This window comes from Canis lupus, chromosome 18 (assembly GCF_048164855.1).
Source record: "Canis lupus baileyi chromosome 18, mCanLup2.hap1, whole genome shotgun sequence".
Classification (NCBI taxonomy): Eukaryota; Metazoa; Chordata; class Mammalia; order Carnivora; family Canidae; genus Canis; species Canis lupus.
In genome coordinates, this window is record NC_132855.1 from 44,568,801 (window position 1) to 44,585,858 (window position 17,058).

At 38.9% G+C, this 17,058-nt stretch overlaps 1 protein-coding gene across 8 annotated transcripts in view; it reads right to left on the reverse strand.

Moving 5' to 3' along the window:
* The window catches only part of CDK14 (cyclin dependent kinase 14), a 721,193-nt gene that overhangs the window by 543,559 nt on the left and 160,576 nt on the right, over positions 1-17,058 (reverse strand). For all 8 annotated transcript variants that reach the window (XM_072784251.1, XM_072784250.1, XM_072784245.1 and 5 more), the window contains one exon: positions 16,427-16,458. Coding sequence is in view for 5 of the 8 variants with exons in the window: in XM_072784245.1 (XP_072640346.1) it covers positions 16,427-16,458 (32 nt within the window). In the remaining 3 variants the exon portion in view is untranslated. The remainder of the gene's footprint in view (positions 1-16,426; positions 16,459-17,058) is intronic.

Genomic DNA, 17,058 nt, shown 5'->3' on the forward strand with positions numbered 1-17,058 from the left:
AGGCCACTGGGAGAGAGGAAAACAGAACAGCAGTAGGAGGAAGCCTAAATTTGGACTTCCCAGCCTCAATTTCCCCATCTTTAAAATGCAGAGTTTCCTAAAATTAGATCACTAGTGTCCCATGATAACGCTAGTTGGCGGGTACCTTGTGACCCTCAGCTTGCGTGGAAAGAAAGATGACATAAATGTCACTTGAGTGTGATGGGTGCTGTGAGTGGCACAATCAAGTTCTATGAAGAAGAGTACCTGCTATGTGCCAAGACCTGCAAAGAATTTATAGGCATTACCTGATTAATCTTCACAATAACTCTGCCAGGTAGAGATTACGATCCTTGTTATACAGTTAAGGAAAAGGAGGCACACATAATTTTTCTGGTTGGGGAAGGAGCAACCCAGCTGGAAGATGGAGCAGCAAGATCCCAAAGCTCCTCTTCCTGTGATTTTACTCACCACCCTGCATCAGAGCAAGCTCAGAGTGGAGGGGCATGGGTTCACAGCCCAGGAGAACAGAGTCACAACCAGAGACAGCCAGCGCCAATCAGTTAATCGTTCAAAATAAATGAACCCTCGAAGACAAATATCTAGCCCATCAAACCGTGAATCAATGATTCCGTCACTCATCCCCAAACTGGTGATCCTTGCTGATCCCCAAAATGGTGGCAGATGTCCCACTAAAAAGTTCAGAAACATTTTTCAGGTTTTTTTTTTTTTTTAAGATTTTATTTATTTATTCATGAGAAACAGAGAGAGAGAAAGAGGGCAGAAACACAGGCAGAGGGAGAAGCAGGCTCCATGCAGGGAGCCCAACACGGGACTCAATCCCAGGTCTTCAGGATCAGGCCCTGGACCAAAGGCAGTGCTAAACCACTGAGCCACCTGGGCTGCCCTCAGTTTTCAGATTTCTAACTGGACAAAAATACTGTGCACTAATTGTATCATCTTGCAGGATACACTTGCAACTTTCACTACAGAAATATTTAATAGACTTTTAAGAGCAAAAGAACGTCAAAGAGGTACTAAAGAGGCATATAGTATCTCTTTTCATAAAATGTACAAATTTAAATATTCCTCAAAACAACTTTCAAATAATTAAACCTAATCATTAGTTCTCAGACACAGAGTGCTTTAAAAACTCAGCAACCAAACTTACTATATACCCTTTGGTTATTAAATGCCTAGAGAAGTTGAAATAATCAGTATTTTATGTTCATTAAAAAATTTTATGTTGAAAAATACTCATCTGAGACAAAGAAAAATAACAGCTTTCATTTAGAAAGTTACAAGCATCAAGAGAGAAAAAACTGATAAATATAAGAAAGGAAGAGATTAAAAAACCGTTTGTAGATAATACACTTATATACCCAGAAAACCCAAAGGAAGTCCCTGAAAAATACTGGAACCAAGAGAGTTGAGTAAAATAGCAAAATGGAAAATAAATATTTTTAAAATCCTACAGGAACAAAAACCATAAAAATTGATTCTCATTCTTAATTAGCAATTATTTTTTAAGAAACATCTTGAAATAACATTAATGACAAAGAAAAAAGTAAGCCACAAAGATTAAGAAAACTACAATAAGGTACTTTAAGAAAAGATCTTGATTTAAAAAAGAAAAAACTTGAACAGTAATGGGACATACCATGTTCCTACACAGGAAAAAAAAAAATACAAACTGAAAAGTACACTCTCTTAAAAAACAAAAACAAATCAACAACAACAAAAAATCTGTAAACCAAAAAGAATACTCTTTTACAAATATTGTAAGATGAGATCCCTGGGTGGCTCAGCGGTTGCGCATCTGCCTACGGCCCTGGGCGTGATCCTGAGGTCCTTGGGATCGAGTCCCACATCGGGCTCCCTGCATGGAGCCTGCTTCTCCCTTTGCCTGTGTGTGTCTCTGCCTGTGTTTCTGCCTCTCTCTCTCTCTGTCTCTCATGAATAAATAAAAATAAATAAATAAATAAACAAACAAGTATTGTAAGATAATTTTTTACTAAAAAATAAAGTTTTGGGATGTCTGAGTGGTTCAGTGCTTGAGCGTCTGCCTTTGGCTCAGGGCATGATTCCAGGGTCCTGGGATTGAGGCCCACATCAGGCTCCCCACAGGGAGCCTGCTTCTCCCTCTGCCTATGTCTCTGCCTCTCTCTCTGTGTCTCTCATAACTAAATAAATAAAACCTGTAAAATAAAATAAAATAAAGTTTTTTCTAAGTTTTCAATTTTTTATATCATCTGCATTTTTTATCTTTTCATGAATGACCAGGTGTCATTTTATATGTCAAAATATAACAGTATTATAATTAAAAACAATAAAAATATCAAGTTTTCAAATGTAATCTTTCAGTTTCAAGGCTGTATTTTAATCAAATTTCCAGGTTTCATAAACTGCCAAATGTGTCAACTGAGTTACTAAAAATGTAAGTTAAACAAGATTGAGCAACAACACAGAGAAACAGAAAAAAAACTAACAGCTTCATTTCTTTCCCTTCCTTTACTTTGAAGATAAATGTAATCTGGGCAGCCCCGGTGGCGCAGCAGTTTAGCGCCGCCTGCAGCCCGGGGTGTGATCCTGGAGTCCCGGGATCAAGTCCCACATCAGGCTCCCTGCGTGGAACCTGCTTCTCCCTCTGCCTGTGTCTCTGCCTCTCTCTTTCTCCCTCTCTCTGAATGAATGAATGAATGAATGAATGAATGAATGAATAAATAAATAAATAAATAAATAAATAAAATCTTTAAAAAAAAAAAGATAAATGTAATCTGAAGTTAAAAAAAAAATTAAAAATAGGTGTTACAACCAAGCTCAGCAACACATCACACACACCACTGCCCTTAAAGGAAAAGTGCCCACATGGAAATGGAAACTAGTTGAGGCTCCCCGTGTAAGTTGAATGCTCCCCCAAACAGAAGGAAGGGTTGGCAAATACATTCATTTTTAAAGTAAATATTAACTTTAATGAGCTTGGTGACCAGAAAACTGATTCTTCTCTCTTGATATTTTCACTTCTCTGATCCTTCTCATCAAAAAGAAAGAAAAAAAAAATTCCCTAAGAAGGCATAAATTCTCCTGCTTCTGAACCCAACCTGTATCAGAGAAGACTCTAAAATCGCTCTTTGGGTTTGTGTGCCCTCAAATCTTCCCTACTCAACTAGTGGTAAACAAAGAAGGCAAAGCAAATCAAACAATATACGTGCCAGGACCAGTCTATGAAATGCAGTGGAGAGAAGAAGGTAACTCTGGTAATTGCAGTACAGGGGCCAGTTACTATAAAACATCTGCATCTCTGGTCTGCTGTCATCCTCTTCTTCTTCCCCTGCCCACATCAGTCATGAGCTGGAAAAGAAGTAGGTCCGTCACAGTGAAAGGATGGCATAAGGAGCACAAAGGTCATCAGTGGCCTATACCCACTGCCTGGGCTGTGAACGGCCTCAGAGCAAAAGAAGCCTGGTGCTGGTGGCTGAACCATCTGCCTGAGACAAGATGGAGTGCACTGTGCTGTCCCCACGAAGCAGTTTTAGAGGAGAAAAAGGAAAGAAGAAACCGCAGGGGGGTGAGAAGTATAGAGAAGAAGAGAAAGAAAAAACTGCTCTGTTTCTTTTCTCAACTCCCAGGTTAAAAATGGAAAGGAACACAAAGTAGTCAACATCTCTCTCCATGCCCACCTAAAAGCTTTCTTTTTCTGACTGAGATGTAAATATTAAAAACACCTGCCTTTTCTCACTAGGTTTTTAATTTTCACAAAGACTTCAGTTGTCACATATGAAATAAAAATGAAGCAAGGGTCACATGCCCAAGTGTGTGTGTGCGTGTATGTGACACACACATACACATACACATACACTATAAAGTTAGGATTTAAAGAAAAGAATTGTTTGTTATCTGACATTTTCTGTTTAATATTAACTACTTGCCTTGTTCAAGGAGTCAATTTTATACCCATTGTAAGATCTTCTGACACCGTTTTCTGAACATACCAGCATGTTCACAATGCCTCCCAGCCAGAACCAATCCATAGGCAGGCTGGTGACCCACGGCCTCTCATCCAATCATTCCCCTTCCATTACCTTCGCTGTCTGCAGATCCCTAATGTCTAACTGGAAATCTGTATCCAACTACTGCAACCAGAAGGATCAAGATTATATTTCTAATAATTCCATCCAATCCCCATCCAAATCCAGACAAAAACGGAAATACAAGCACAGTTTTAACATAACCTTAAAACTGAAATCTAAAATGCAAAGAATAATTCAGGCAAGAGACTTCCTTGAGCTCACACTAACCGTATTTCTCTTCAGCAACTTATCTAATCTTCCTGGACCTCCGTTTCCCTGCTGTAAAATGAGTGTAACTTGGCTCAAAAAATGACACAGATCTAGTGCAGGAATCTTTTAAGTTTCCTTGCTCCTATTCCTTATTTCATTCACTTATTAGAATTACTACCAAACATCAGTTGCATCTTTGTAGGAATTTCAGGTCCTCCCTGCATCTGGATGCCACATAGTGCACCCAGTGTCTGTGGATAGTTTCTCCCTTCTCATGGTAAGCAGCCCAGTCAAATGCTAAGCACACATTGGAGTCAGAGAGACTGGATCGCAATCATGGATTAAACCTGTCTAGCTAAGGGGCTTTGAGCAAGTCACAACTTCAATGAACCTCAATTTCTGTATTATTCTTTTGTTGTATTCCCTTTTTACAGAGGCTTCCCCCATACAGGCGTACAGATGTTTTACAAAGCTGAGATCCTACTCTCTATATAATGGTTGTTTTCATTCGTTATTTTATTTTATGCTTTTTAATATGTAATAAATTGTCTGCAATGAGAATGATTACTTTCTTAACAGCAAGTATTAAAATTGTTCAGTGGGGCAGCCCCAGTGGCGCAGCGGTTTAGAGCCGCCTACAGCCTAGGCCGTGATCCTGGCGACCTGGGATCGAGTCCCAGGTCAGGCTTCCTGCATGGAGCCTGCTTCTCCCTCTGCCCGGGTCTCTGACCCTCCTCTCTCTCTCTCTCTGAATAAATAAAAAAATCTTTAAAAAAATAAAATAAATAAAATCGTTCAGTGAAAATATGTAATTTTGATAGGAAGGAAAAATTCTGAGCCTGAAAAAAAAGTCCAGGGTGAATTCATTGACCATATCGCCTAAAAAGAGAGTCAAATGGATGGAAATGAATATATATTATAAGGAAAATAAAGAAAATGTAATACTAAAAATGAATCATCCAAAATTGTGGTCATCCAATTAATGTCACTAATATAGGCTTTAAGATTTTTATCTTCCAATAACTGTAGAGAAATTAATGTAAAGGCAAACCAGTGTATCTTGCAAAGTACATATTTATTTCTTCCTTTTATGACTAAAAGCACCTTTTTGTTGTACATGTAACACATCATTTAGATAAAGTAATGCAAACCTCTTGGGGAAAGTTCTGAGCTCAATTAGGGCATCTGGGGACAGGCCATATGTTACCAAGCCTTTTGCACACCTGAACCCCAATATCTAATGACCAAAGGATACTCATTTATAAAATTAAATAGTCTGTCTTTTAAGAGAAGAGAATCAAGCACTGCAGAACATTCTCCATCATTTTACTTGAAGACAAGGTAAAGATAGCTACACAACTAAAAAAAATTTAAATAAATGACCACCTCTAACACAAAGGAAGTTGTAATTCATGCCTTGAAGGATGATTACTAACCCAATTTATCTCATCAATCTTACCTCCTCTTTACCTTTAAGTTTACCTTAAGTTTATTATTAATGAAATTTTCACTAAAACTGAAAAAAAAAACGGTTATTCTTACTCACTTTTATCTGTGGTAGAATAATATCTACTTAGCCTCTTTCTTGTTAAAAAATTCTTGATCAGTGTCTCCATTTTGGTACTGTTGTTTGGTTTTTGGTTTTTTTTTTTTTTTTTTTTGGAGGGGGGAGGTGTTAGCTAAAATATCTAGAAAACTAAGATACAAAGAAATATACAATTGTAGATCTAAGACTATATTTTCTGAGCCAAAAATCAGGATGCATGATCTGAAATCAAGAGCACTTAAAAAAAATTCAGACCACACATGACTACATTAATGTCCACCGTCAATTCCTTTCTAACAGTTCCATAACAGATATTTCAGAAAAGTGGCTCTCAACCATTTTCAGCATCTCAACAAATCTGTGGGATATGACCTACTCCCCAAAAATAAGCCTCGCTAACTGCAGCAGCAGTATTCTCAAAGTGTGTGATTTTGGTAGGGGAAGTGTACTGAAACCTTTGGGAAGCATTTAGAAATTCACCCTCCATATTCACCACTGTTTTATTGAGCTGGTGCAGTATCCTTTTTTCAAAATCTTTTAAAATAGAACAAATAATGTTCTAAAGTAACTAAGTTATAGTCTAGCCCAGCTTTAAGGCAAGGAACTGATTAGTTTGTATCCACCAAGACAAATGTCATGGGTGCTAATTTCATACTTGGCAGTTCCCATGGGCAAACTCTGGAATGTGCCAAATTCCTGGTCCTCTAGCTGCAACGCAGCCCTTTTCTTTCTTGCTCAAGAAAATACATCAAAAAACAATTGAGAGACTGACATCAATCTGCTCTACATTTTTTTAAAGGAAATTATTTGCATACTTCAACATTGCAGCTGATAAGAACACTGAGTTATAACAATGTGTTTGAGGTTGGCTATGCTAGAATGCTAATTCTCATACACTGAATATGAAGATACCTTCTAGTCATCACACTTTATAGACCTCTCACATGAGAGTTAACACAGACTGAAATAAGCATGTAGAAGCCTCTTTTAATACTTACAAGTCGATTTGCTATGTTAAAAAAAAAAAAATGTGTACCAGTGAAAGTCAAGTAAGTACTTTAACTGACAAGATTTAGGCTGAGTATACAATTACATGTTAAAACAACTTTTTCTACTTTACTTGTAAAAGCCTAAAAAGAATTTTGTTCACATATTCCTAACCCGTGTAAGTAACATTTAATATCATGGAATTTAGAATTTAGAGTATCTATTTAGAAAAGCTTACACACACACACACAAAAAAAAAAAAACTACTCATCACATCATTTACAAATTAAGCACGTGATGTTGCACAAGACACTGTAGTACAGTACAAGACACAGGTACAGAAATGGTGCACAAGACACTGCTGTATTTTCAGATCATTAAAAAAAATTTTTTTAAAGAAAACCCCCATATGCTTAACACAAAGAAAAGAAAGCAAGCAAGGGGTAGAAGGAAGAGGGAAGGAAGGTGGCAGGGAGGGAGGGAGAAGAAAGAAAACTTAAAAACTAAAACCTAAGCCAACTCTATATACTGACAATAAAACAGATTCAGAAGGAAAAACTGAATATTCCTTCAATTATTGTCCTTGGATAGGGAAAGCTCCTTCAAAAACCTCACATTGACACATTTTGGAGAAATCAAGCTTGCAAAATGGAAAGCGATTTGCTGGTTCCAATTTTTTGTAATGGTGCTTTTTGTAAATTTTATGACACAGAGAATAAAGAGTTAAGTGTATTTTAGACTACCAAAAAAAAATTAGTAAGTGTGTCTCTCAGAGAAGGACCACTTAGAAAGATATGTCTGTCACACTGACCTATAGGTCAGCACGCTCCAGATCAAGTAGAGCATGATTCCAGTCCCCTGAAAACTCCCTGGCCTAGCTGATTTCAATTATCAGTCCGGGGCCTAGAGTAAGAGGCCATCTCAAATGTAACCAAGCAACTTAAGGATTCATAGATTATAAATTAGTGGCTCAAATTTCAGTAAGAAGGAAAATGCATATTACATACTCCCTGTAGCTGGGCCCATTTTATTCTTATTGAAGAATATTGTAAGTACTTAAGTTGTATTTAAAAAAAAAAAAAAAACTCCCTACACCAAAGGTCAGCTCTCTACAAAATAATTCAAACATGCAAATCAAGGCACACCCAGTAAGGGAACACCAACCATGCTCACAAGAGAGACTTCTTATAGGTTAACAAGCCTGCCAAGGATGCACAGCGCTTAAGAAGAGAAACAAGACCCTACTCATTCTTTCACCTCTGTAACATTCTATCTTTTGGGAGTTAAGAATATGGAAGTGACTAATTCTCCCAAATGTCATCCATCTTACATTTTGTGACATGTACTTCCTCCCTGAATTTTTACAGCACTACCCAGACATTCTAGCCACTGTCTGGGACTAGACATAATTATTATAATTATGTCTACCATAATTAGGGAGACAGTAAATGTGGTCAAACATTTATAGAAAGGGAAAACTAAAGCACAGAAAGTTTCAAGCATCCAAAAATCTCAACTAAATTCCAATCATAGAATTAAGGAGGCAGTGAGGTTCTCCTTCAGCCACCCAAAATGTTGCATTTAAAAAATTACTATGCCAATCATGAAATGGGCAAAAGACATGAAGAGAAATCTCACAGAGGAAGACATAGACATGGCCAACATGCACATGAGAAAATCCTCTGCATCACTTGCCATCAGGGAAATACAAATCCAAACCACAATGAGATCCCACCTCACACCAGTGAGAATGGGGAAAATTAACAAGGCAGGAAACCACAAATGTTGGAGAGGATGCGGAGAAAGGGGAACCCTCTTACACTGTTGGTGGGAATGTGAACTGGTGCAGCCACTCTGGAAAACTGTGTGGAGGTTCCTCAAAGAGTTAAAAATAGACCTGCCCTACGACCCAGCAATTGCACTGTTGGGGATTTACCCCAATGACTCAGATGCAATGAAACGCCGGGACACCTGCACCCCGATGTTTATAGCAGCAATGTCCGCAATAGCCAAACTGTGGAAGGAGCCTCGGTGTCCATCGAAAGATGAATGGATAAAGAAGATGTGGTCTATATATATAATGGAATATTACTCTGCCATTAGAAACGACAAATACCCACGATTTGCTTCAACGTGGATGGAACTGGAGAGTATTATGCTGAGTGAAATGAGTCAATCGGAGAAGGACAATCATTATATGGTCTCATTCATTTGGGGAATATAAAAAATAGTGGAAGGGAATAAAGGGGAAAGGAGAAAAAAAGAGTGAGAAATATCAGAGAGGGAGACAGAACATGAGAGACTCCTAACTCTGGGAAACGAACTAGGGGTGGTGGAAGGGGAGGAGGGTGGGGGTGAGTGGGTGACGGGCACTGAGGGGGATACTTGACAGGATGAGCACTGGGTGTTATTCTGTATGTTGGTAAATTGAACACCAATAAAAATTATTTTATTAAAAAAAATTACTATGTACCAGATTGCCAGCATAATCAGAAAATAGTCTGTAAATTTCTAGACTTCTTGCATGGGAGGTTCATATCATCGAGGGATGTCAGCCATGACCATGGTCAAAATAAAATAGGAAATAAACTAATGTAAAATCATACTATAAAGAAAGTGAATCTGAATCTGTGCCCAGGTCCAACACTGTGAGATGACAGGACCCCGCCAACATGTACATGTCAGTGGGATTAAATACTGTGTGAGACTTACTAGATCTATGAGTTAGGCTTAGAGCAGATTCAGAGCCTGACATAAAAGCAGACCTCAGCAAACATTTGCATCTTTGAATTAGGAAACATCCATCACGACAAGAAAGACATTTAGGGAAGGGTGGAGTAGAGGAGTGAGAGATGGAACAATGAGACTGATTAAGAGGTTACTGGGATAAAAAAAAAAAAAAAACAAAGCAAAAGCGATAAAGTACTGAACTGAGGTGGTGGCGCTGCAATGATAACAAAGGCATCAGAGTAAGAGACTGTCTGATGAGGGCGGAAAGGTGGGCATGAGATAGATCACGGAAGGCCTTGAACAGCAAATTAAGAGTCTGGACTTGAACCTGCAGCCCAGAGAGACCTTTTAAAGCATTATGCAAGAGAAAAGTATGATTTGCATTTCAGATCTATGACTATGTTGGAATGGAAGGCAAGCTGTAGGCAGAGAAGCCAGTGAGATGACCACAAGCCCAGGCAAGAGAGGCTGAGGTTGAATGTGCGCCTCAGCAGTGGGAAGGGGGATGGCAGGAGGCAATGAGGACAGAGCCAGGGTCAGGATGTAGAGCTTGGAGGAGAGCTTAGGACCATGTCAGGCTGCTTCTGCCTTAGAAAAATCACTGAGCCAGGAAAGAGAAAAGGCACAGGTTTGGGGGATATTTTGCATGTGCTGAGACTGAAGTGACTAGGAGACACGGAGGCAGAAACATCTAATACTTGACTGTGGAGCTCAGAGCAGAAAGGGGGGTCAGCCACACTCATGTGAGTGTACCGAGGGAGCAGCCAAGAGCAAGGAATGGACGGACTACTCGGGGAGAGCATGAGGAGGAAATGATCACAGTGGGCAGAGGGTTTCCCCAGCCACAGCAGAGATGGAGAACACCCGCCCATGCTCGGAACCTGGGCTGAAACACCTGTACGAGGGAAGAGATGGGAATGGGATAGCAAAGGATACGTGGATAAGGACAGAAAAAATCAATTACACAAGCTTTGGAATGAAAGCAGAGAAAGGAATGAAGAAAAAAGGAGGAACTAGTCAAGGACAGGAGAAAAAACACCTCCTCTGAGACTGAAAAAAGGGAAGTAAGACTGGATCAAAAAAGGCACATGTGCTGGCAAGGTGCTGACATCTCAGACTATCTAGTGTTCTAAGGAGCTGGAGGGTGTTATGGGTTGGATTGTGTCCACCAGAAATTCTTATGTTGAAGTCTTAACACCATTCCCACCTGGCCCGTACCTCCAAACATGTTCTGATTTGGAAATAGGTCAGATAGTGCAGATGTCAGTAAAATTAAGACGAGGTCATGCTGGCGTAGGGTGAGCCCCTAATTCAATAAGACTGGTGTCTTTATATTTTTCCCTTTTTTTAATTTAAATTCAATTAATTACCATATAATGTATTATTGGTTTCAGAGGTAGAGGTCAGTGATTCATCAGTCTTATATAATACCCAGTGCTCATTACATCCCGTGCCCTCCTTAATGGACTGTGTCTTTATAAGAAGGGGAAAGTTGGAAACACAGACATTCATTAAGGGAAGGTGATGTGAAGACACAGGGAGAAGGCCATCTACAAACGAAGGAAAGCAGCCTGGAACATTTCCTTCCCTCACAGCCTTCGGAAGGAACCAACCCAGCCCACTCTTTGATTTCACAGACTTCTGGTCTTCGGAACTATGAGACAATACACTTCTGTTGTTCAAGCCACCCAGCTTGTGGTCCTTTTCTACGACAACTCTAGCAAACTGGTACAGAGGTAAAGTCATCTCCTAAAAGAAGGAGGAGTGGAGAAGGATAGCTAGAAGGTTTGAGGGAAGGGGAAGGGTTTCAGCAGGAAACAGGCCAGCCACACAGCGCAAGACTGTGCACAGCTGCCTCGGGTTCCAGCTAAGGCTGGAGACGATAAATTTATTTACAGAGTGATTTCCTCAAGCAGCTCTTGGCAGCCACTGGGTAAGAGAGGAAGGGGTGCCAGGTCAAAATCGAGGGCAGACAGAGTAGATTTCCAGCAAAGTACAAAGGGATACGGCCACTGAGGATACTTGCAAGGGAGGGATGTACCTCTAGCTGAACAGAAAGGGAAGGGGGGGGGTTGTGGGCTGGAAGAATGGGGTCTTCTCCACTTGGAGAAGGGGTCATCTGGGAACAGGCAGCCAGCAAAGAAGAGAGAGAGGGAGCGCAACCCCAGTGAGGAAACTAACAGGGAAAGGCTGTTACTGGGATTTAATATTTTTGATAAGGAAATCAGGGAAGTCTGAAGCTAGACGGCTGTTATACAATGTATATGTTATTCATAGACTCTGAGGCCTGAAATGATGATGGCAGTGCATGAAAAATAATGACCAGGAGTGTCCCCAAATCATATCTGTACTGATCCCTAGAATCTGGTTCTCAGAAAAATCACTGATGTATTTTTATATCTTTATACAAAATGACAAAGAGGGGTGTGGACTGGAAGCAGAGACCAATACATACTACCTCCATCTAGCTCACAAAATTATTATATTAAACAGAGAGGAAGCAAGTTGACCTACAGTTCAGATATAAAAATGTTAGGACACCTCAGATGCTTTGTACACATGTCCCTAGGACACAAAAAATAAAATAGCTGGAAAATGCCAAAATATGTGTTGGCAACCCCTTCTACTTTGCAAACACAGAACAACTGACCAGAGAACAGAATAATTAGAAAACCTGTAAATGATCATTCATTTTTTCCCAAACAAATAAGTGCTTAATTATCTGGGTTGCGTATGATAAACAAACAAAACTCTTTGCATTTCAAAGGTTTATTTCAATCACTAGAATTTTTGTATGTCTCACTAAAGAGCCAAGCATAGTCAATCAACACTTTGTTCTAGCAATTCATCTGAGCTAAAATAACAAAGGCATGAAACAGAACAAAAACTACACAATTTAATCTTTTTTAATTTACACACAAGAACAATTCATAAATTGTTGTGGCTTTAGACATTTCCAACTCTTTCTATACACATATGTTTATACTTACTTGGAATTTTTTACTCCCAAAGTTCAAAAAGTTTTATGCGTAGTACTTTTACATTGGAGGAGATTAACTGTATTTTCCGACCTTTTTTATTTTAGGTCTCATTTTAAAACAAATCACTAAATAAAAAGATAAGATTCAAAAACTTCCCTGAAGTCAGAGGATAGAATTGTTCATTGGCATGGGGAAAACAGGACCACCAGGGGACATGGCCTATGACATCTACTAAGGACAAAAAGGGGAGAAAGAATTTGGAAAGTTCTGCAACTTCATATAATATAAAGATATCCTTATAAATGGTTAGTCCATCCACATCAAATATATAGGTTAAACCTACAGAACATAAAACACTTCCTATTTTAATCAGAGCCCAGATACACAACGAATGAAGTGCAAAATGATCGTCCTCTCCCCAAATATGATGGGTTTCAACAAAATTTCCTATTCCAACAAAATTGCCTGTTGTAAACATCCCTCCATACTTAAACTTCCAAAGTGCCTCCTTCTCTCTCTACAACAAGCATTAGCATATCATTCCTGAATATAATTCCAGGCTGCTTATGAAAATTCGCAGTCACAGTATTTCAGCCTATTTAAGAATGAACAAATAAATGTCTTTCAAATAGGTCCACATCTATTTTTCTCCTCTGTTCAAGGTCAAACATTTACACACATCCTAGAGAAATCCTCTGTAGCAATCAGGGAGTAGCACACTAAACTCTAGCTCCAGGCACTCTAGAGGAGGCCACTCCTGGAGATTAAGAAGCCCTCTGCCCCATAAATACAGAGTAAGAAGAGAGTGGCCACACCTCGATGCATATCTAAGAAGCTGACCCAGCCTCGAGGTTTCAAGAGTCAAACCTTAACTGAATTACAACAGATGGGAGTCTCCCAATTGCAAGAGGAAAAACAGAAGACCAAAAAACGAGTTCAAGAAAACTTCTAACACTGTAGTCTGAAGATGGTCATAAAACTTGGTAACTTCCTGTTTATTTAATCACAGACCCGATGCTCTTTTCTGAATTTTTTTTAATATTTTATTTATTTTTTCATGAGAGAGAGAGGGAGAGAGGTAGAGACATAAGCAGAAGCAGGCTCCCTGCAGGGAGCCTGATGCAGGACTCGATCCCATGACCCCAGGATCACAATGTGAGCCAAAGTGAGACATTCAACCACTGAGCCACCCAGATGCCCATCTTTTCTGATCTTTGTAAAACTGTAAGTTCGCGTTGATCACTATGTAGGATTTTATTTTACATTTAAAGACAGAAAACTTGAAGATGATCCTACCTATTCTTACAAATGAGAAAACTGAATGGCTAGAAACTGGTGAAGGAGAATCCACTTTGTCTAACATTCGGTCAACATTCTCTCTCCTTATTAGCAACAGATATATACTCATATTCAACAGGTATTTATTGAATGTTAAGATGTGCAAGACATCTGAGGGAATACAAAGCTGAATACAGTCATCCTCTGAAGGAATCTAAAAAGTGGTGAGTTTCAGGTAATATTTGCACCGTTTTAATAGGTAAATCATAACACAAAGCCTCAAGTGGAATTTTAGAGGAGTATCTGAAAGTTACCCTCTTTATAGCTCTAATTATTTCAAACTGAATCTTTCCTTCCTCTTTGTAGCCCTTCCAAATACAGAAAGTGATGTCATGGTGAGAACATCGGTAAAGAGAGGATGATGACAACGACAAAGACAAGGACAATGAAAATACCTTCTATGGGACACTTCTAATGTACCCATCACTATTCCGTAACCTTTACATACTTAGCTTATTTATTCTGCCCAACAATCTTAGGAAGGAGATAAGTATTTCTAATTTACAAAAAGGTTTTGGAAAAAGTAAATCAATTGTCCCTGAAAGGGTAGTTGAGTTCAAGTTTACACTCAGGCAAGTCTTTACTACTACTGTCTCCTAGGTGCCTGACCCTGGCACTTTCCATAATTAACTGGAAGTTCCCTGGCCCCTCTGGACCTAAATTTCTCTATCTATGAAATGGTGAAACTGATCACGTGATTTCCAACATCTCTTCCAGGTATGCCACTCTGCAATTTACTAATTTGAGGTTTTTAACCAATCTCTTGTGGGGCAGAGGAAAGAAAAAACTTTGTAAAAGCTAAGGAGAATTTTGCCCCAAATTACAAAATCCAGACCTTTGTGCAGAGGTTTCCGGGTAAAGGGTGGGTTGTCACAGGCTTGATATATCCTTAACTTTCATGTAGGTTCCAGTCTCAGATTTTTTTGAAAGCTAACCATAGCCATATGACAAAATAACATACAATTATTAACGATGGCACTTAAACTAAACAGGAGGTTTTTCAAATCCCTAATAATGATTAAGAGTCCTCTGTAAAAACATGGGAACATACCACATTATTGGTTACAAGCAAAAAAGCAGGATGTAATGTATGGCTTATGTTTTTTGTTTCTAAACAAGGAGAATGAAGCAAGAGCATTCAACAGTGGTCGTAGCTAGATAATAGGATTGGGAGATCTTTCCTTCTCCTTTTCCTTCTTTTTCTTTTTTATGTAAGCTTAAATTACCTCCATAATTAGAGAGGAGACTTTTCTTTACAAAGAGAGAAAAGGTGTCCAATATTCTCACACTGATTTCTTCTGAAAAGAAAATACTCTCCTAAAAACATCTCAGTAACACTGCAGAAATTCCAGAAATACAGGTTTAAAGGAGAACATCATTATTACCTACTGTAAATGAGGAAGAAAATAGTCCTCTATTGCTTCAGGTCTAGAATAACTAAGTTTTACAGGATGTTTCAGGACTACTGGTAGGGGAAGTTGCTTTGTAGTCCAGGGACATGTAGCTCCATAGAGCTGGGCCCCAGGAAAAAAAAGAACAGGTGCAATAGACAAAGCAGCAGACCATGAGAGCCAAATGCCACTGGCCCCATCCAAAAATCCTGATCTGGAGCAGGCTCTCCCTGAGTGGTCCTACCCTGCCCCACCACCAACCACATGGTCAAAGGGACTTTCCATGAACACAAATGTCCGCACTTCTCTGCAGTACTACAGCAGAGGAACGACAGGTAGCATATTTCATGGAATCTTCAACTGTTAAACAACCACAACCAAACTAATCTATGCTTCATTAGGCTGCAGGATAAGCCCATTATGTATACAGTTCTGTGTTTTCTTATATACTCCGAATATGTGTGTATGTGTGTATATATATATATATATACACACATACACATGCAAGTGGCCCAGTTTATAACACAGAGCAATTACTGTTGCTCTGGATGGTGACAATGAAACCCTTCACCCTATAGCACTCTTGAGAATATTTTGTAAACACATTGTTTCTCTGGTGATTCCCACTGATATTACAAAAAACTCAGGAAAGAATACAATTTAAAAATCACATTCAGAATGCTATTAACCACCTACAAACCCTCAGCCTCATCGGAACAGACTTTTCTGCTACTTTGTAGCAAGTAGATAAAGAGAGATCTGATATACAAAGAACAGGAACTGTCAGCTTCTCCTTTGGGAGTCTGAGAGACAATACGTGGCGTCAACATCACATCACACCCTGATTCAGAGGAGGGCTGCAGGGAGACATGACGCCCAACTCACCAACAACTCCAGACTTGCCCTAAGCACCCTCCGCACACTGGGCTTCACCAGGACACTACCACCATTAAGAAGACAGCAAAACAAAGGCCTGTGGGTATCTTTTGTTAATTTAAAAAGACATATTTCTGTTGATTGTTACCAAAATTCATTCGAATGATTACTTAAAACTGAAAATAATATAATGTAAGTAAAGAGACGTCCTCTCTTTTTTTAAGGCATTTTTTTTCTCTAAGTGTGAAGTTGGCACCTATTAACTGTACCTGGCAGTAATTAAATACATCTAACATTAGATAAAGAAATTTAACCTACCTCATCAAAGGTGGTGTCATCTTTCTTCAAAGCTATAAAATAAAAAGGGAAAGGAAACAGTTATTGTGAAACATCTCAAAGAAACTAAACATCTAAGTCCCAGAAAACAGAAAGAAAACAAAGCAGTATGGTGTTTTCATTTCAGAAAGTAAAACTGTACCCCAACCTGAATAACAATGTTATGATACAAAAAGGAAAGCTGCAAATGAGACAGAGAATTGCACAGCATGCATCTTTGTGAAACACTTTCATAAATATGTAAATGGACAAGCCTCCCAAGTATGGAAAAGAAGTATGCATATCTTTCGCCTATCTCTTCTTTAGTAGGAAAAATGTTTTAATGAAAATATGAAGAATCAAAAAGTAATCTTAAAGAAATTTCCCCTTCAACTTCTGGGTTTTGAACATATATCATTATGCATGGTGTGTGGTCCTCCCAAACCAATTGTCAGGATGACACCCACTCTGCACAGTGCCCCGAATGAGATTTTCATGCCGAGAAGTTTAAATATGGTGATGAAAGACTAAGCATGTAAAATAAGCACTGCAGAAACATAATTCAAAAATTTTAACATGATCAATTTTATAACAAAGTATTACCAATGGAAACAATACATTCAGAATATTTTATA